We start from the raw sequence: 22073 nt of genomic DNA on the forward strand, positions 1-22073 counted from the left end.
CATTTTGTGCCCCGTGTGGAAGGCATTCTCAATATAAAGTACCAAAACTGAGGAATGACCTTTTTGCCTTTTTTTCCCTCTCTTGTACAATTGTACATATAGACTCTCCCTGACTAGAATATCACCATAGTTGCGGGAAGATCTTAAATGCTTGAACTTCCACTTTTAGGGAACCTTTATATCAGTCAATGGAACAGCTAGTAGTAAGCTCTACACTCAAACGTTAACCATTGCAATTTTAATTGTTAATGGCGGTACAGGAGTATAATGCCATCCATTCTGGGGAAACAACCAATGACCTAAGACCCTGCCAACATATCAATGATATACTTGCCTCAGCCTCTGTTATTGGCTACTTGCTTGGGCCATTGCTGGCCTCCCACCTGCCCTGATTTCAAATGGACCCTGCCATGTCCAGGTGGTGCCTTCTTGGTACAACCAGACTCCTGAGCCCATATCTTTCCTTTCTTTGACCCTCTGCCTGGCTCTATAATGAACTGCATTGCCTGGCCCTGACTTTTAGACTCTCCTGGAAATTCAGATCCTGCGAGAAGTCTGACTTGCCATATTCTGGTTCTTGTGCCCTGGCCCCTGAACTCCAAGCTCTCGGCTTACTTTTGATTCTCAAATGCTTCACCAACTGGCCCTTTGTTTCTTCAAACAAAAAGCAAATTTCTTCCTTCTAGGCTAGCTCACAAGCAGCGTGCTACTGGAAGAATCATGGAAGTGACCTGTGATGATAAGAGAAGAGCCATTTAACAGGTTGAAAAGAACCATGTGCATGTTTCCCAGGCATGGGCTCCATGAAGGAGGCTCCGTGAGAGTCAGGCCAGTGCAGACAGAGCACAGCCTTCATCAGAATGACTAACCCCATTGTGCAGCCTACTGACCGTGCAATTATCAATGGGCCTGGAGACTCCTAGACTCTAATCCCTCGATAAGAGTAATAGTAATAGTTAATAAGTGTTCATTCATTTATCCACCAAGTATTAGTGAGTGCCTGTCTTGTGCCAGGTACATTGTAGCTGTACGTCTCTGCCCTCACAAAGCTGACATTCTAGTGGGGATGGACAGAAAGTAAACATTTTAACAAAAAAAATATTTCATATAATTTTAGGGAGTTTGAAATGCTACAGAGAAAATAAAACGAGACAGTATGATAGAAAAAAAAAACACTCGTGGAGCTACTTTTGGTAGAGTGACCAATGAAAGCTCCTCTGAAGAAGTGGCATTTGATCTGAGACTCCAATGATGATGAGACAGTCCTGCAAAGATCTGGGGGAAGATCAGTCCCAGATAGAAGGAATCCTTAAAACATTTCCCACATTCCCCCCCACCGATGAACCCAAGAACGAATCCCTAAGTCTTTCAAAATACATTGCACTCTAAAAACAACATATTTTGAGCAATTGAAACAGGACACCTAATCTTAAAGTAGCATTTCTTATGCTCTGCACCTCAACCATGTGCTTCAGAAATGGCTGATTTGTGCCACCCAGAGCTGGCTGCCTTTTATTGCTACATTCACAGATTTCTGAATATGAGGCCAGAGAAACCCTAGACACCAAAAACATATCATTGCAGAGTTAGATATTTGGAGGTGGATACTACAAGAGGAAACGATAATTTGTGAAGCCATCTAAAATAATGCTGCAGTGGTTTGGGGAGGTGAGATGGAATTGGATTTGAATTCTGGCTCAGCATTTGAGTGACCTCTGAATCTCGGTTTTCTCAGCAGGAACAATAAAGATTTTACAAGGATTATAATGATCAGTTATGGAAAAGTGCTTAACATGTTTATATATAGTAAATTCTCAGTAATTGTCAGGTAACATATCATTTAAAACAATCTACACAGGGGCACCTGGGTGGCTCCGTCAGTTAAGCATCCGACTTCAGCTCAGGTCATGATTTCTCACGGTTGGTGGGTTCGAGCCCCGTGTTGGGCTCTGTGCTCACAGCTCAGAGCTTGGAGCCTGCTTCGGATTCTGTGTCTACCCTCGTTCTCTGCCCTCCCTGGCTCGCACTCTGTCTCTCTCTCTCCAAAAAATAAACAAACATTAAAAAAATTAAAACAATCTACATGAAGCCTTAATTCAGGGGTCTTTGAGCTCCTCCACTGAGCTTAGCACCATGTGGGGCCCTGTCGCAACCACAAAAGAAGTATTAGAAATGGTAACTGATTCACATCCACTCAGCTAGCAAATGACAGAGCTGAGATTTTTAACCTAGAACAATTTAATGCAAGCACTATATTCTCAACTACTCATCTACTGTCTTTGTGTAATTAGAAAGGTGATAAGTCATGTGGTCCCAAGATGAAAGAGAAAGTTTGGCAAAGGAAGTAGCCCTTGCAATAAGTCTTAGGAAAGTATAGGCTCTGTGTAGACTGAGAAAAGAGAAATGGTATTCTAGGTGCAAGAGGAAAGCGTAAGACATAGAAGTGGTAACAGACAAATAAACCCACCTGATTGGTTTGTGTGGGGAAAGAGACCAAAAGGAGTGAGATCATCAGTCTGCCTGATGGGACAGAAGTCTGGCAAGTCCCTTATTAAGCAGATCCCGTTTTCTGTCTCTTTTTCTTGCTCTTCCTAGAGAATTAACTAACCTGCTCTTTGACCTCTTTTAGGCTGTTTGAAACCCTTCAGTCGCTCTTCTGGTCTGTATTTGGCCTTCTAAATCTCTATGTTACCAACGTGAAAGCCAGACATGAGTTCACAGAGTTTGTGGGAGCTACCATGTTTGGGACATACAACGTCATCTCCCTGGTGGTGCTGCTGAACATGCTGATTGCCATGATGAACAACTCTTACCAGCTTATTGCCGTGAGTAGTTTGCTTTACAAGGGTGATTGCTTGATTTCAAGGAGTGATCACGTTGGCATGGAGCCCACTGGAAGCTCAATGAAGCAGTCTGTCTGTATCAAGTATTTTACATTAGCCTTCTCAGTTGTTAAAGTATTTCTTTCTAAAGCAACTCAGTTTGGACTCTTAGTCCATTGACTGTCAGTAATTTAGAAGAGGATATTCTAGTTAATAAGACTTTCTGGTAGCCTGTTAAAAAAATGTGTTTAAAATTCTGAATCGATTTTCTTGCCTTACAAAGGAGAGCTCGGGAGCTATGAGCACACTTTGGCTATCATTTGTCGCCCCACGAATTTTTAGGGTTGATTGAGCTAATTGGTTCTCTAGGCAGGAGGGTCCTATCTCCCTCTTCACTGCAAGCATGTCCTTCACAAAACTGAACATTTCATTGCCAAAGACAACATTCTCAGAGAGTGACTAATTTTCGATCAAGGATATATGAGTAATTGCTCTCCATCGTGAGACATGGCCTAAGTACAGTCAATCACTGAATCCTTTTTGACCATCATGTTACCATTTGGATCAGCAATATTACTCTAATCTAGAAATGGTGAAGGTATAGGATATGGGATCAGTCCAGGCCCTGACCTGATTTTTGATGTCATAGAAAATATCTAAACTTAGCTTATTTTCTTATAATCTGCCTATCATATTTAGAAATATGGTATTATCAGAGGAGTTCTGGCTATCTGAGGTGTAGTTGGGTATCAGTGGATTTGGATATTTAGGTCATATTAAGATGCTAGATCAAGCCCATGGGTCTATCTGTTGCTGAAAGTTTTTGCTGTAGCACAGAAGACAAATGGAAAGGCCCGACTCTTATCTTCCTTCATACACGCTATTTCTCAGATTTGGTCTGCTACTGAGGAATCTTTTAGCCTACAGAAAAGAAGCTTAAATTATCGGTTATATAAATATAAGTACACATATAAATATATGTACGTATATACACACATTTTACACACATACATACGCACACACATATTGTCCATATTCCATAAATATTACTGGTAATAGTGACCATCCTGATCCATTTTGATTAGGGATAGACCAAAGAGGAATGAGTTTATGAGTCAAAAGCAGGAGGCTTTTGAGTTATCTATTTGGAAAAATTTCCTAACCATAAATAACAGTGACATACAATCTCCTCGGTGGGTTTTTAGAATTTCTTTCACTGGAAAGAACTTCTTTCACTGGGTGGTTTAAAAAACCAGAATATACACGTATCCACCAGGATGGCTTAGATCTTAAGTGCTTAGGTGGGGGCGTATGGTGGAAACATATTTTAAAAGTTAGAAGACCGGGGACTCTAATCCTAGTCCTGTTGTTTATAAGTATGACCTTGTGTAACTTATTTCCCTTTTTGGGCGTCAGTTTCTTCATCCAAAAAGTGAAAGGGTTGAAGTGGATGGCCTTTATTAAGATATAATTGGCATATAGTATTGTGTAAGCTTAAGGTGTACAACGTGATGATTTGATACACATACATATTGCAAAATGTTTGTCATCATAAGGTTAGTTAACACATCCATCACCTCACATAAATTATCTTTTTCTTTTGGTGAGAACATTTAAGATAGCAAGCAACTTTCAAGTATATAATATTGTTAACTATAGCCACCATGCTGTGCATTACATCCCCAGAACTTATGCAACTTCTACCTATAAATTTGTACCCTTTGAAAAACATTCCTCATTTCCCCCAACCCTCAACCCCTGGCAACCACAATTCTACTGTCTCTATGAGTTTGACTTCTTCTAGATTCCACATATAACTGAGATCAGACAATATTGGTCTTTTTCTGTCTGACTTACTGTCTTAGCATAACTCCCTCCAGTTTCATCCATTCCTTCTTTCTCATGGCTGAATAATAATATTATTTTACATATATAATATTCATAATTATGTATACACCATATTTTCTTTATCCATTTGTCTGTCAATGCACAGACAGGTTGTTTCCATGTCTTGTCTATTGTGAACAATGTCACAGTGAACACAGGAGTACAGATCTCTCTTTGAGAGAGTGGTTGCATCTTCTTTGGATATATACCCAGAAGTGGGATTTCTGGAGCATATGGTACTTCTATTTTTAACTATTTCGAGAGCCCTCCCGTGCTGTTTCCCATTGTGGCTGCACCACAATGCACCAGGGTTCCCTTTTCTGCACATTTGCACCACACTTGTTACCTTATTATCTTTTTAATAATAGCCATTCTAACAGGTGTGATGTGATGGCTGCTTGTGGTTTTGACTTACATTTGCCTGATGATTAGTGATGTGGAGGACCTTTCATGCACCTGTTGGCCATCCGTATGTCTGATCCAGTGGTCTTTAATATTCCTGCCAGCTCTGACATCCCGTGAGTCTGCATGTCTAGATGAACAGGCTAAGCTTGCAAGGTCCCTTAGCTCTGAAATTCTGCCCATCTGCTACTTTTGACATGAAATATACTTCAATTTTACACTTTTCTCTCTCCATGATTCAAACCCAGCCAGATCAAGAACTCTGGAACGATCTATACTCACTCCAAATCTGTCTATATAAGGGGGACAGGCATAAAATCTCAGGGGGATATCTTTCTGCTCCTATGCCTAGCATCCCCTTACCCCTGCCAACGATGGCAATATTCATGCTGAGGCATTTGTAATTTTCTCCCTGGTTATCTTGTAGCTGATTGCTCCTAATGGCAGTGGAAAACGAAGACATTTTCTCGTCACTTAATGCAGGGCTTTGGTATCTCCCACTGAGCTCAGTGACATTTTGTTAGGAAGGGTGGAAATAATCAACTCTGGCTTTCTTGTCACCACCTGCCGGTAGCAAGTTGCGTTTTAATGCCACCTACTGTTGTACCTGAAGAAAATATCTTAGCTTGGGAGAGGGCTGGGGGGAGAGGGGTGAGGGTTTGCTAGAAGGTGACCTGCATGGAGTCTATACCATCTCACACATATGGAGTCAGGCCAACCATTCTGAATCCTACTTGCTACTTCGGGATCCTCTGGTAATGTGTCTTTATCATTTGGATCTAGTGGGATCCTGATGTTGGGCAACCTGATTCCCAAAACTATCTGGATCTGGTTGATTGGTAAAGACCAGGAGGAAATGTTACAGGAAGGGAAGCCACTGAAGACAAGTCTCTCCTACTACGAAAGTTTCAACAGGCTGACTCGGTCTAAGGAGAGACTCAGTTGTTGACATGCCTTACTGGGAATATGTTTAGTGTACATTCTAAGACAGGGCTCAGTGATGTCAGCTAACAGCAATCCCTTGAAGGGTCGAGCTCTTTCTCGATGCTCTGTGTAGGATGCAGAGCTGCCGGAGGAGTAGATATATGGCTCTTTAGAAATTCATATTTCTATGCCAGAGGGGGCTACACTGTAGTAATAGTCAGCTTCAAGATATGGGGAAGCCAGGATCACTCCAGGTCTGTGCTCTGTGGTCCCAGCCAGCATCATCATTATGTGAGGCTGGCCATATTTCACATTATGGTTGTTTATGATGCACAGTGATTTACTCTCCTCGCTTTATCCTTTTATGTCCCTCAAGTTGCTTATTTCTCTCTGTGACACTTCTTTCAACACACCCACCTGGTCACTGCCGTTCCTTGTGCGTGTATGTTCCAAGTTCCACCATGCGAAGCTGCCCTTGATACCATTTAAATGAAATTCACCCTTATGAAAATATTAGGTGGGAGGGACAGGGCAGTCCCACAAAATTCATCCACGCTAAGCCCCATTTCTACCTCCAACTCACCCATAAGGGGCATCTCTTTTGCCAGAGACTGGTCCTCACAAAACATGAGGCTGATAATGATGTGTTGTGGTATGGCCTCATTCGGCAAGTTAATAAGCACCCTCGGTTTCACTGGCTACTGAGGAGTGTTCACTCCAAAGCTGAGAGTAAGTAAATAGGACTTGCCTCACTGAGCCACATCTGCTCCAAGGCTTGGGGAGAGCCCAAATACATAGAATCGATTGTCTCCCTTGGGGAGGCAGCATCTGGAGGCGCAGATAATGGATGAACTCTCCCACTGCCAAAGACAGCTTTGCCCACGGAAACATTCATCAGAAACAATGCCAGCGCTGCAAAGACAGTCAGCAAGGCTGGAGGGGGCCCACTGCACACCCGGAAGTGCCAAGTGGTGGGGAGGGGGCAGGTGGTCTTCCCGCCCACCCGCAGTCACCCGGGACCAACCTCAGACTTTCAAAGCACAGAGAAGACGACGACAATTTGCACACTACGCCGTGATTTGTAACCCACTAACCAGGCAGGTAACCAACTCCTATGCGCTGATACAGCACCCAGTTGTTAAAACATTAAAATATTTCCATACCAGTTGGTAAAAGCTGCCACTCCAGCTGTTCCCTCTGGGATGCCCCCCCCCCAGCTCTCCTCACAATCCAGCAAGTAAAAGGTGATGCCCGAAACATCAAGTATTTTCCATGCCTCTGTTCCAGTGCTCACGCTGGCATACATTCTGATTGGTCAGTTTCTTAAACAGTATGAATATCCTCATGGCAGGCTCAATCCTAAGATGCTCCCCTAAGATTTCCCGCCCTAATCGTCAGGACAGCGAATATGATGAGATAGCACGTGTGTGATTATGTTGCACCACGTGGCAAGGGAAATTTTTATGGATGTAATTAAGGTTACTAATCAGGGAGATTATCCAGATGGGCCTAATCTAATCATGTAAGTCCTTCAAAAGCAGAGTTTTCACCAGCTGGTAGCAAAAGAAGATGTCAGAGATTCGAAGCATAGGGAGGATTTCATGTGCCGTGGCTGGCTTGACAATGGAAGGACACGTGTTAAGAAATGCAGGTGGCCTCTAGGAAATGAGTGTAGCCCCCGGCTGACTGCCTGCAAGGACGTGGGGACCTCAGTCCTGCATCCACAAGGAAATGAATTCCGACAACATAAACGAACGTGGAAGCAGATTCTTCTCCAGGGTCTCTAGATAAGAGCTCAGCCACACTGACGCTCGGATTGCAGCCTTAGGAAGGCCTCTGTGACTGGAATGGAGGACACACATCAGAGAGAAGTAGGAGATGATGTCAGAGAGGTAATGAGGATAAACAACAGGTCGCATAGCGCCCAAAAGACCTTTGTAAAGACTTTGGCTTCTACTCTGCCCCTCCTCTGCTCTCGCTCTCTCTCTCATTCAAAATTATCTTAAATAATTTTTTTTTAAAAAAGAATATGTTGATTAAGAAAAGAAAGAAGTGGGGCAGCAGCAAAGACAGAGGGACTAATTGTGAGATGATTGCATTAACCATAAGAAAAGCTGACGGTGGTTTTGAATAGGGTGGTCATGATGGATATGATGAGCAGCGGTCAGATTCTAGGTATATTTCAAAGCTAGACCCAATTCTGATGGATCAGAGGTGGGGTATGAGCAGAAGGGAGGAGTCCAGCATGACACCAAGATTTGGGGCCTGAGTACCTGGAAGGGTGGCATTTTCCCTTACTGAGTTGGGGAAGAGTAGTAAAGGAGCAGGCATAAGAGCAAGGCAGAGATCCAGAATTCGGTTTTAGATATGTGGACTTGGAAATGCCCATTGGACATTTGAGTGGAGATGTCTGGTAGGCAGTGGTCTACGGGTCTAGCAGAGAGGTCCAGGCTGGAGAGAGAGATGTGGGAGTCACTAGCATGTGCACAGTATTTAAAGCCATGGGACTCGGTGAGGTGAGTGTGGGTACAAAAGAGAAGAGGTCCAAAAGTGAGGCACTCCAATGTGTAGAGGTTGGAAAGAGAGGACAGATTGCCCAAGGAGACTGAGAAAGAACAACCAGGGAGAAAAATGAGGATAATGCACTATATTATAGTACTATACCATCCCCAGGATACTGATACCATCACATGCTAAAGAGTGGTGAGAGCCTGGATTTGAACTGAGGGAGTCTGACCCCAACACTCATGCACAGAACTGCTACCCTATCCCATAGACCTCAAGGCCAGGAAGCACAACTCCGAACCACCAGTCTCCTTGTCCTACCACTTCCAGTGGCTAAAGATTTCATTGGGATAGGAATCACACACACTTCGTCTAACATACCTGTATCCCTCCCTTAGCTCTCAAGAACTGCTTCCTAAGAAAACAGAACAAACCATAAACCCTGGCAGCTTTCAGTCCCGTAGAACAGTCCAAACTACAGAAACTATAGTAAGTCTAAGGGATAGGACAGCCTCTGGTGAAGGAGCTGCTCAATTCAACCTGTAGAAATTTCTTGACGTCGGAGCGGAGCCATTTCAAATTTTAATAACTGTCTCTTTCCTTTGGAGACCCTCAGGCAATCTAGATATTGATTTTTCTCATTGCAGCTTGTGTTTTTCCCTGTTGCCAGACCATTCTCTGGAATCTGATCTGGGATTTCTGCATCTCACTAACAAGAAAGCAAATATTTAGAACCACAGAGGACATTTTAATAGTGCCCCCACTTTGGGTAATGTGGAACCCAGGAAAACCTGCTAATAATCCCATATCAATGAACAATCTACATTTTCTGGGCTTGGTGCTATAAATGATATCAAGGTAAAGACACAGTTGATGCCTTTGGGGAACTTAAAGTCTAGTTCAGAGGGAGAAGTCTGACATGAGTAAAATAACAATAGCATTATTACTATGAGTATATAATAGCAATGATGACAAGAGCGCCTGGGTGGCTCAGTCGGTTAAACATCCAACTTTGGCTCAGGTCATGATCTCGCGGTTGGTGGGTTCAAGCCCCGCATCGGGCTCCGCGCTGGCAGCCCGGAGCCTGGAGCCTGCTTCGGATTCTGTGTCTCCCCCTCTCTCTTCCCCTCCCCCGCTCGTGCTCTGTCTCCATCTCTCAAAAATGAATAAACGTTAAAAAAAATTTTTTTTTAAATAGAGTGATTACAGAGAGCATGGGCACAGGAGTAGTCAGATGCCTGGATTTGAAACCTGGACTGCCATTTAGTGTGGTTTGGGGCAATCTGAACTGTTTCTGCCTCAGAGGACCTCTTCTGCAAAATAAGGATGATAATTAGGCTTTTTATCTGCTTCTGACTCTCAGATCCATTCTCTGTCCATTTCCTGCTCTGCTCTGTATCAAGGGAACTACATTCTCCATGGTCCATTGCCCTTTGGCTTCTGGGTAGGTTTGGCCAACCCAAAGGTAAGAAGAAGGGACTAGTGAGGATATTTCACTTTGGGGGTACCCGTAGCAGCAGCAGCTGTATTTCCTATGGGGCTCACCTTCCACCACCACCAGGCATCCCCTCCCTCGTTGGCCCCAGCTTCTGCAAGGCATCCCCACCTTGGCTCTAGCTCCCACCAGATAGCCCCAGTCCTTGAACTCTGGTAACACCACTCACCACCTCTTCCAGTTGTCCCTGTAAGTCTAGGGATAAGAGGGGCTTCCTGTGGCTGCTAATCTCTGAGTTGCCTCACTGTCCCCTGTCTGGCTTCTCATCTCGTCCATTGTCGGCATACTAATCCCTGCGTTAAATTTTCTATGTCTGAAAGACCTAGCAGGATTTCTGTTTCTCTGGCTGTACCCCAATCTATCAGTACCTATCTGATTCGGTGGTTCTGAGGTTGATTTGGGAAGGACAAATGGGGCTGAGATTTGAAGGTCAAATTTGGAAAGACAGAAAAGTGGGGATAGCTTTCAGATCTCATTTCTGGTGGGGAAATGGTTTGTACACCAGCAAGGATCGGCCTGGAGTTTATTGAAGGCAATAAGGGTGTAGGAGCTGGCCTTGTTCTTTTCTGCCTCCTATTCTTTGATTTCCTATGAAAATATCTTCAAGTGAAAATGATGTTCTCCCTGTGCCAATAGGGAATATGCCCCAGCAATGAAAAGAAACATATAGAAGAATCATACCTCTAGGAACTAGATGAAAAAGTTCAGAGTCTGCCTTTAGAAAAATAATTTTAAAAGATGAGATCTGCTCTTGTGGCTTCTCACATCCCCATTCTGAGCCTTCATACTGCTGTCTACCTGGCTTAGCACAGCACCCTGGGCTAACTGCCTTGCCTTACGTGGACCTTACCTTTGACAAGCCCTTTCCCTCTATCTCTGGGCCCAAGCTGAGCTCTTTCTCAGTCCCCTAAGGCTTAGAGAAGTCGGTAATAAGAATGCAATGACTATCTAGCATATAAACAGCCTTTATTAAATCTTACAGGCACTCAACTGTTTCCAATCTATTATCATTATAACTACCATCAATAATAACTACCAGGACACTTGGGTGCCTGGGTCAGTTAAGCGTCCGACTTTGGCTCAGGTCATGATCTTGTGGTTTGTGAGTTCGAGCCCCGAATCGGGCTCTCTGCTGTCAGTGCAGAGCCTGCTTTGTATCCTCTGTCCCCCTTTCTCTCTGCCCGTCCCTTGCTTGCACTCTCTCTCTCTCTCTCTCAAAAATAAATAAACATTAAAAAAAATATTAACTACATATGGAACACTACTTGGCAATGAGAAGGAATGAAATCTGGCCATTTGTAGCAACGTGGATGGAACTGGAGGGTAGTATGCTGAGTGAAATAAGTTAGTCAGAGAAAGACAGACACCATGTTTTCACTCATATGTGGATCCTGAGAAACTTAACGGAAGACCATGGGGGAGGAGAAGTGGAAAAAAAAGTTACAGCGAGGGAGGGAGGCAAACCATAAGAGACTCTTAAATACTGAGAACAAACTGACGGTTGATGGGGGGTGAGGGAGAGGGGAAAGTGGGTGATGGGCACCTGTTGGGATGAGCACTGGGTGTTGTAGGGAAACTAATCTGACAATAAATTATATTTAATATAAAAAATAAAATAAAATAAATAAAATAAAAAATAAAAAAATATTAACTCCCATTTAGTGAGCACTTACTATGTGCAAGACACCACACGAAGCACTTTTCATACATATTTCCTCGTTAAATTTTTACAACAACCATATGAAGCAGCGACTATTATTAATTCCATTTTATAGGTGAGGAAACTGAGGCACAGAGATCAAAGTAACTTACCCCAGGGCACACTGTCAGTAAGGGCACTGGCAGGTGTGTCTAACCCCAAACAATCACAGTACTGTACCTACTTCTTTCCTACCTGCGTTCCAATCTCCCAGACCCTGACACATGGCCCCCACCCCACCCCACCCCACCCCCAACCTCCGTCTCCCTCAGCTTTATCCTCCCACTCGGTTCACTGACTCCGTCTTTTGAGTTCTAACCAGACTGTAAGGAGTCTTTCCCTTAGTTCTAGAGACTAAGTGCCCTCCATTTCCCTGAGCTGAGATTCCTTGCCCCCACCCCCAACGCACACACACACACGCGCGCGCGCGGGCGCGCGCCCAGTAGCTCTCTTTTCCCTCTTCTTCTGCTTTAGTGTGCCAGTGAGCACTTCAAACTTCCAGTTTCTTCTTAGCTCTGCCTTTTAATACTCCCAACCTCCTCACTGAACAAGCACACAGCCCACCTGAGGTATCACACCCACAGAGGGTAAAAAAGTTCGGCTCTACCCAGCTCATTTTCACGACAAGAATTCCTCATTCAACTTACACATCCAGCCTTGGGACTTTTCAGGGGTCTTCCTTCCCAGTCAGCTCTTGCATGCGGAGAGCCTCCCTTGAAAAGTGTATCCACACAAGCAAGCGGACTATCCACCCTCCAGCTTCAGGGGAGGAGAGAGGGGCCTTGGCTCCACTAGCGCTGCAGGGGGCACCAGAGGCTGACGTTTCATATCCTCTGCATCTAGCCCGGGCTGGCGCCCCCTACCCTCCGTGGTCTAACCCGGAAATGCATTCCTCGGTCATTCTGCATCAAGGCCCGCTCATGGTTTGGTCCGCAAGCTGTCCGAGAGCCCGCACCTGCTGAGGACGAGGTCCCTGCTGAGCTGCAGCTCTGCTTCCAACAGCCCCCCGCAGCCTTTGACGCCTGCTGCTACCTGGCGATGATTTCCCTCACCCACAAAGATGCCAGGGGGAATAGGAAGAAGTCAGTGAAGGGAAGTGGGTTTCACTCCCCTGTGCGAAAAGACCACCAAACAGGGCAGATGTCTGCATCCCAGATTCTCCTGTCCTGGGTGTTCATCAGGAACATCAGTAACTGTCATGGATACTTCATCTCGGGTGACTCAAATGGAAACAAGACCAAGGATGCAAGTGACAAGAAGGGCTTCACGCCCGAAGAATACCTCTATCCACCTGCTGGCTGGTGTCCTCTACTCTTTCACCCATTCACCTAGCAATAAATACCTCTTTTTAAAAAAATTTAATGTTTACTTCTTTTGAGAGAGAGAAAGAGTGAGCCTGAGCGGGGAGGGGCAGAGAGAGAGGGAGACACTGAATCCAAAGCAGGCTCCAGGCTCTGAGCTGTCAGCACAGAGCCCAAAGGGGGGCTCAAACTCACGAACTGCGAGATCATGACCTGAGCTAAAGTCGGACGCTTAACCAACTGAGCCACTCAGGCGCCCCAACAGTAAATATCTCTTAGATGGATAAATAAGTAAATTTAACAAATATTTATTGAGACACTACAACAGACTACACTATATTCTTGCCACCGGGGATACGACAGGGTGACAGATGAAGACAGATACAGTCCCTGTTCTTACAGGGTCTACAGTCATTGACCTACGGTTTCAAATTTCACTATTTGAAATTCATGTCTTTACCCTGAGACTGCCCTTAACCTTTTTTGGGGTCATGGATTGCTTTGGTAATCTGTCAAACATGGACAAGAAAAAAGTTCATGTGAGCAGACATGGTAAATTTTAGCATAAAATCTCAGAGGATTCACAGACATCCTCCCAGGGGCACCCAGAAACCCGTCACCTTAAGACCTGTCCCCAGTTATCATGCAAATATGTTTTAAGCTGTTAGCACATCACTTGTGACTCAGTGTAAATGAGTCCAATCCCTTACTGAGATCAGGTTTTCATATGGGGCCAAGCAAGTAAGAGAGACCATGAGGGAAATGTAATTGATGAAGACTGGGGAAGGGACACCAACAAAAACAAAAAAGAGAGAGAGAGGGAGATTGGAGGCACAGAAGGAAAATGTCACCATCATCACAGCTTGGCAAAGGATCGGCTCTGGGCAACAGTCCCCAAGCCAAAGGTGCCTTCAGTTGCTCTGTGAAATAATAGCTATCAGTGGACGATCTGTGTCCATAAAAATGACTGTGTTTGCATTTCAAAAGATTTCTGAGCTGAGACTCAGGAGGCATTGTTCCTTGTGGAAGACCTGGCCTTCCTATGGACTGGTCTCTGAATGTTCTCTGCACAGGCTACAAATAATCTTTGTGGACAAGTCAAATGCCCTTGGCCCAGAGTTCCTCACTGGGTAGTGGGATTCTTCTTGGATTCTGCCTATTCCCATTATTAGTGTTCTGGACACCAGGACTCCGTTGACTGGAAAGCTAAATGATACAAATGTTCTTTAATTTCTGAGCAGCTTGAGGTCCAGAAACGAAATGTGAGCTCTGAGTTATTAATATTAATAAGGCCTTGCTCTTCCTGTGGTCAGCAGAGCCCTGTGTTGTAGCCTGGCTCCATGTGAGACGGCATGGGCAAGGACGTGTCCTTTGGATACAACACAGAAGTCAAAATTCCCAGAAGGAGCATCAGAGGTAACGCCCCACCGCATTACTCTGCGTTTGACTTGAGGCCCGACAGCAAAATGACATTACATCAGCTGTCAAAGCAAATCTGTGTTTGTTTGAAAGAGAAAAATAGAGTAAAAAAGAAGAGAAAGGGTAATTGTATTTCCTTCTTAACCTCCTTTCTTCTGTCACAGGATTTTGCTTTTTCCTCTGTTCTCTTTCCCAATTTTCCCTGGGTGTTTGGACTTATATACAAGTACCTGCGCCTATAAATTTGTGAGCTAATCACAAAAGGTTTATGACAAATATATTCGTCTCAAAGCTGCTCCTTTTTTTTTTTTTTGAGGGGGGTGCGCAGAGGTAGAAGGAGAGAGAGAATCTCAAGCAGGTTCAGCACAGAGCCTGACAGGGGCTCAATCTCACGACCGTGAGATCATGACCTGAGCTGAAATCAAGAGTCTGACACTTGGGGGGCACCTGGGTGGCTCAGTTAGTTAAGCATGCAATTCTTGGTTTTGGCTCAGGTCCTGTTTTCAGTTTGTGGGATCAAGTCCCGCATCTGACAATGCAGAGCCTGCTCGGGATTTTCTCTCTCTCCCTCTCTCTCTGCCCCTCCTTCATTCGTGTGCTCTCTCTTCATGTGTCAAAATGAATAAACTTTAAAAATTAAAAGAAAGAGTCTGACGCTTAACTGAGTCATTCAGGCGCCCCTCAAAGCTGCTCTTAAGGGGCACCTGGGTGGCTTAGTCAGTTGAGTGTCTGACTTCAGCTCTGGTCATGATCTCGGAGTCCATGAGTTCAAGCCCCACATAGGGCTCTGTGCTGACAGCTCAGAGCCTGGAGCCTGCTTTGGATTCTGTGTCTCCCTCATACAGGAAAACTAACTAATGCAAAATACTTTCTGCTAGAGTCCCTCTGTCCTTAACCAGGATACGGTGTCTGACACATAGTAGGTTCTCACTTCATATCTACTGACAAAATGAGCAAATTCAGGAATTCCTAATGCATATTCCAAAATATTTCAAAGCGTGAAGAAGTGCAACTGACAAAGCTGACGAAAGCTAAGTTTCTTGTCCTCTAGTACAGAGGTTGGCCTATTTTTTTTCTATAAAGGGGCAAATAGTGAATATTTTAGGTTTTGTAGAAACCTAAGATCTAAGATCTTTGTCACAACTATCCCATTCTACTATTATAACACAAAAGAAGGGGTTCCTTGGCGGTTAAGTGTCCGACTCTGGATTTCGGCTCAGATCATGATCCCAGGGTCAATGGGATCGAGCCCACAGCCCTGCGTTGGGCGCTGTGCAAAGTATAGAGCCTGCTTCACTTTATCTCTCTCCTTCTGCCCCTCTGGTTCCTGTGCTCTCCCTAAAATTAAAAAAAAAAAAAAAACTTTAACACAAAAGAAGCCATAGAAATACATAAACAAATGGGCATGACTGTGCGCCAATAAAACTTTATTTATGGGTGCTGAAATTTGAAATTCATGTAATTTTTGTGTAAAAAATATTATTCTACTTTTGATGGGTTTTTTTTTCAATCACTTAGAAATGTAATAGCCATTCTTAGATCTCAGGCTGTTCAAAATCAAGTGGCAAGTCAGATTAAGGCTGCAGGACGTCTTTTGCCCACTCATCTAATTGTATCAATATATATCTCTTTTCTACCTTTGTGGACTGAGGCTCTGTGAAGACAGGGGCTCTGCTCTAGGTTTTCTTTATATTCCCCTGGTGCTTAGTCACATGTGGGACACATAGTAGGTACTCAATACATACTTTTTCACTGATTGATAGGGAGAAGCTTGAGGAAGTCTCTGATCTATAGTGTGTCAACCATGCTTTTAAAAATGCATAATGTGGATTTATATCCATTGCAAGTGCTTGGCGTTTGGAGATGAATAAATTTCTATGGCAATGGGTAGGAGCATTATCTAACTGAAAAGAAATCTGCCTACATGATGGATTTCATAATTATAGTCACACAGTGTTTTATAATTCCCAAAGCACATTTGCATATATTGTCTTATTTGATCCTCACAAGGATTCTGTGAGCGTCGGCAATATCATCCGCATGTTACAGGTGAGGAAACAGGCTTCCAAAGGTCAAGATTTGACCGAGGATACGTGGCAAGTTTGCTCGTGCATTAATTCATTCTTTCTACGAGGACTCTAGAGGCCGCCCTATGCAAGCAATTCGGTCAGGGTGAACCCAAGCCCAGTGACTCCTCGAGTGATGTTAAGAAGCAATCCGGAAAATAGAAACGTGGCCTGGAAAGTTAAAAGTAGACTCCTGACAAGGGAGGCAGATGGAGACAGACAAGTAGATTTTCCCATGCCCACGACGCAAGAAGACACCCCTCTCTCTTCCGCCGTCCAACTTCGGCTCAGGTCGCAATCTCGCAGTTCATGAGTTCGAGCCCTGCATCGGGCTCTGCCCTGACAGCTAAGAGCCTGGAGCCTGCTTTGGATTCTGTGTCTCCCTCTCTCTCTCTCTCTCTGCCTCTCCCCCACTTTCTCTCTCCCGCTCTCTCTCTCTCTCAAAAATAAATGAAGGAAAATTTAACAAAAAAGGTGATATACTTGAAAAATATATATTACTGATGGTGGGGAGCCTAAGAACAAGTAAATAGGGACAAGCCCATTAAAGTGGTTTGTGAGGATCAGTATGAGAGGAGACAGCAAGGTGCTGTGAGGTGGAGGACCAGAGAAGTTCACTCTACATTGGTTGTTGAGGGCACGTCTCTTTTTAAATTTTTTTTAATGTTTTAATTTTATTTTTGAGAGAGAAAGAGAGAGCACAAGCAGGGGAGGGGCAGGGCGGCAGAGAGAGACAGAATCCGAAGCAGGCTCCAGGCTCCACGCTGTCAGCGCAGAGCTGGATGAGGGACTCGAACTCACAAACTGAGATCGTGACCTGAGCCGAAGCCAGATGCTCAACCGACTGAGCCACCCAGGCGCCCCTAGGGCACATCTCTTTGAGGAGGTAATAGTTGAGCTGAGAACTGACAGGTGAGAATAAGCCAGCTCTATTTCCTGACTAGGAAAAAAAAAAACCCACACAAACAGAAAAAAAAAAAAATTTCCCAAACCCCTTTCCATTTACCCCAGTTGTTACATCTTCAGTCATTCTACGGAGACTCTTGGAGAAGTGAAGCCTTGAGTTGCAACTTAATTTGGGGGTGTGAGAGAGGGCCCAAGGAGTGTTTGCTCACTGGGTATTGGTGAGCCCACATCCACGGCCCAGAAGAGCCAACAGGAGACTGAGAAGCAGGAAATGAGGACACAGTAGGGTCAGGCTACCCGGAGCTTCTGATGGTGATGGGGTACAGCAGGATGCTAAAGGTGGTTCCAGGGGCGCCTGGGCGGCTCAGTTGGCTAAGCGTCCAACTCTTGGTTTCGGCTCAGGTCATGATCTCACGGTTCATGGAATCGAGCCCCGAGTCAGGCTCTGCGATAAAAGCAATAAAAGCCTGCTTGAGGTTCTCTCTCTCTCTCTGTCTCTCTCTCTGTCTCTCTGCCTCTCCCCTGCTCACACTTTCTTCCAGTAAATAAGTAAATATTTTTAAAATAGTAAAAAAAAAAAAAAAGATGTTTCCAGACATCATCCCACTGAATCCTTGTCTAAGCGTTATCCCCACAGAGACTAAGCGAACCAAGTAAGTGGCACGTGTGGGCGGAAGCAAGGGGCAGAAGACTGAGACTCTAGATCTGCTTTACCACCAACTAGATGTGTGACCCTCTGGAAGTTTCTCTCTGCAGACCTCACTGGCCCTCTCTGCATTTCTCTCTGCAGACCTCACTGGCCACGTACAAAATGACAAGCAGCGTACTGCCAATGTCAGGGAGGGTGGGGGGGGTGGTGAGGGTCCAGTGAGAAAATGGGAAAGTGCTTGGAAAAGCATTAAGCCCTAGACAAATGTGAAGTTCTGTCTGTCGGAAGTCCCTTTCGCAGGGGTGAACTAAAAGTGAAACACTGGGCATTTTATTTTCTGGTCCATTGTGTTTGACACTAGCCAGAAAGCACTTATGTAGAGAAGACAGGAGCTCCAGAAAGCACGAAGGGAGTCCCCCTCCCATGACGGCCAGGAGCCCTTTGTTAGGCTGTAGGGAGGACAATTCTCCCGTCACTTGAGCTCAGTAGGACCTGAGAGGCCAGTTCGAGCTGATTTTGTTTGAGGACGACCTGAGATACCACAAGAATAGTTTTTTTGGGGTGATAAACTGGAGGCCTAGAGAGAGTAACATGGCTTATTTCCAAGTCTCAACTATGATATACATATGCTACACATATGACATACATATGTGACATACATATCCATGTGATATACATGCCCAGAGGCTTGTATGTTGCTGTCCCTCAATCAGAACTTTCCTATGCTGTGTGCTACTCCACTGAGGCCCCACTTCCTCACCTAACAACGGATAGTGGTAGGTGTCTACTGGGAAAGAACCACATTTTTAAATTTCCAGCGCCCAGTCACCCTGAGCCCCCCTTTCGTTTCTTTTCCCCACACCCCCACCCCACCTTGTGGTAGGACAAGGAGGACAAGAACGAAAATAATCAGGGTGCTTGGGTGGCTCAGTCGGTTGAGCTTCCAACTTTGGCTCCGGTCAAGATCTCGCAGTTCATGAGTTCGAGCCCCGAGCCGGGCTCTGCGCTGGCATCCTGTCAGCACAGAGCCTGCTTCAGATCTTCTGTCCCTTTCTCGCTGCCCTTCCCCCCGCTTGCACTCTCCCGAAAATAAATAAATAGATAAACAAATAAACAAACAAAAAGAAGAGGAAAATAATCAAAACTGGCAAGATGACAACAGAAAAGGTAAACAGTCCTTTACTGGTTGGTTTCTGCAAGAACTTAAATGGCTTAAAATCGCCCAAATGTCATTCTGAACCTCAGAAAGTAGACGGTTTCTTTGAAGGCAGCGGAGTGGGTCAGAGGTGGACCACAGAGTAAGGATTTCTCCTCCAATTTGTTGGCCACTTTTCCGGCCATGATCTTTGGAATCAGAGAGAGAACCATAATGACACTTCGTTGTTTGTGACCTGCATTGTTTTTATGACTGCCCTTGTGTTCCATATACTAAATGGTCTCTAAATAAAACCCAGCGATGTTTGTGAGGACCTTGCAGGAAGGACCCTTTTAGAAGATGGAAAGTAGACCCTTCTGGAGTCTCAGGGACCTAATGCACCAGGTCAGTTTGCGATTGTCTGTTTTTCTGCCACTTTTATTTATTTATTCATTTTTATTTTTTAAGTGTTTTTTTAAAGTTTATTTATTTTTGGGAGACAGAGAGAGATAGAGCATGAATGGGGGAGGGACAGAGAGAGAGGGAGACACAGAATCAGAAGCAGGCTCCAGGCTCTGAGATGTCAGCACAGAGCCTGACATGGGGCTCGAAGTCATGAACCATGAGAGCATGACCTGAGCCAAAATCAAGAGTCAGACATTTAACTGACTGAGCCACCCAGGCGCCCCTCTCCATCTATTATTGTCCTCAGTACAAGCAGCCTGCTGCCTTCTCATTAGATAGGCAACATGCATGGACCTTGAAAGCATTACTCAAAGTGAAATAAGTCAGGAAGAGAAAGACAAGTATCATATGATCTCATTTCTATATGGAACCTTAAAAATTAAACTAAAAAAAGGACTCATAGAAAAAGAGATCAGATTTGTGGTCACAGGAAAGGAAATTGGAAGAAGGTGGTCAAAAGGCACACACTTCCAGTTCTAAGATAATAAGTACTGGGGATGTAACATACAACACGAGGACTATAGTTAACACTACTGGATGGTTTATACTGAAAATTGCTAAGACAGTAGACCCTACAGGTTCTTATCACAAGGAAAAAAACGTTTTTTTTCTTTTTTTGTATCTTTATAAGGATATCAATTAAATGTACTGTGATAAGTATATGTAAGTCAAGTCATTCTGTTGTACACCTTAATCTTGTAGGGTGCTAGGGGCGCCTGGGTGGTTCAGTCGATTGAGTGTCTGACTCTTGATTTTGGCTCAGGTCATGATCTCACAGAAGTGAGATTGAGCCCCACTGGTGGGGTGCTGGGCTGTGGAGCCTGCTTGAAAGTGTCTCTGCTCTTCTCCCCACCCCTGTGCACGCTCTCTCTCTCAAAAAAAAAAAGAAAAAGAAAGAAAAAGAAAAAAGATCTTATACAGTGCTACATGCCAATTATATCTCAATAAAACCAAAAGAAAAATAAGAAGTTTTGCAATGTTTAAATAGGGGCGCCTGGGTGGCTCAGTCAGTTAAGCATCTGACTTCAGCTCAGGTCATGATCTCATGGTTTGTGAGTTCGAGCCCCATGTCGGGCTCTGTGCTGACAGTGAGGGGCCTGCTTGGGATTCTTCTTCTCTCTCCCTCTCTCTCAAAATAAATAAATAAGCTTAAAATTTTTTTAATAAAGATAATAAAAAATTTAAAAAATAAATAACAATTTCTTCAGTGTTAAATAAACACTATCAGCTTCCCCCACCCCGCCTCCCCATAAAAGAAAAACCAGAGAGTACCAAGCCTCAGTGACCACCAAATATCTTCCCCGCCACCATTTATCTCTTTGGCTGTGTAATGCACACATTAAGAAAGGTGGAGACTGTCAGTTATTAATTCTGCCTCTGTCCCTCCTTCCCCCACCCTGTGATTCTCTCCATAGTAGCCTGATAAGCCAGCTTTGTGCATAATGCTGGGTGACCTAATGACATTATCTTTGGGGGTGTACAAACTATACCTACTTCCTACCGTCCCGTCAACATGGGGATGGAAGGGAGGGGTGGCCATGGGAAGATAGGGACAGATAGGGACGAGGCAGAGATGCTGGTCTGCTACTTTGGACTGCTGAATACATCTGAGCTAGCAGGTTGAATCCAAGAATTAGTGTTTCTAAAAGTGTGGTCGACAACCACCCGCATCAAGATCATCCACAGAAACTTATTACACAACGTAGATTCTCAGTCTCCCATCCCCACAGCATCGGTTTTTTGTAGGTCTGAAGTGGGGCCCAGGAATCGGCATGTTGGCAATTTTGGCAATTTTGGCAATTCCCTACTAGACAACTACATATGTTCACGAGGGAGAAGGACCTGCTTGCAACACCCCGTCCTGCAGTTCGAGAAGGTTAATTGGGCTATTGAGGGGGCATCACTGCTAGGGTGCGAGGGATGTTGGGGACAATGGATGGGCAGTGAGTTGGCAGTGGACGAAGGGCTCTCTTTTTATGCCCTGTTCTGCAGCTGAGTTTGTGCACTTGACCTGAGGTTCTACAAGGGCTCTAGAGTAGATAAACCAATATCAAAGTCAGTCCCAGCAGGCCCCAGAATGATTCGAACAGGATATGCTAACCATCTAGCAACCTTGCGGAAGAGAGGAGGACCACTGTCTTTAGTGACGGGGACCTGACTCCCCTCTAGACCACTACACATGTGTAATAAGCTGGAGGTGAGGGCATGGGAAGGAATGGTGATACTCACTGAGGGGACGGACTGTCTCTATTTCAGGGCTTCCAAGAGACCCGGACTTCCTCCACATTCTGAAGATTCCAGTATATATTTTTTAAATGTTTATTTATTTATTTTTGAGAAGAGGTGCAGAGAGAGAGAGGGAGACAGAGAACCCCAAGCAAGCTCTGTGCTATCAGCG

General features: G+C 44.6%; 1 protein-coding gene across 2 annotated transcripts in view; it reads left to right on the forward strand.

Moving 5' to 3' along the window:
* TRPC5 (transient receptor potential cation channel subfamily C member 5) overlaps window positions 1-22073 on the forward strand; it is a 266576-nt gene that overhangs the window by 230990 nt on the left and 13513 nt on the right. For both annotated transcript variants that reach the window (XM_053891241.1, XM_019426883.2), the window contains exon 8: window positions 2630-2825. In XM_053891241.1, coding sequence (XP_053747216.1) covers window positions 2630-2825 — 196 coding nt within the window. The remainder of the gene's footprint in view (window positions 1-2629; window positions 2826-22073) is intronic.

Source organism: Panthera pardus, unplaced genomic scaffold (assembly GCF_024362965.1).
Source record: "Panthera pardus isolate Hobbes unplaced genomic scaffold, ASM2436296v1 HiC_scaffold_27, whole genome shotgun sequence".
In the NCBI taxonomy this organism is placed as follows: domain Eukaryota; kingdom Metazoa; phylum Chordata; class Mammalia; order Carnivora; family Felidae; genus Panthera; species Panthera pardus.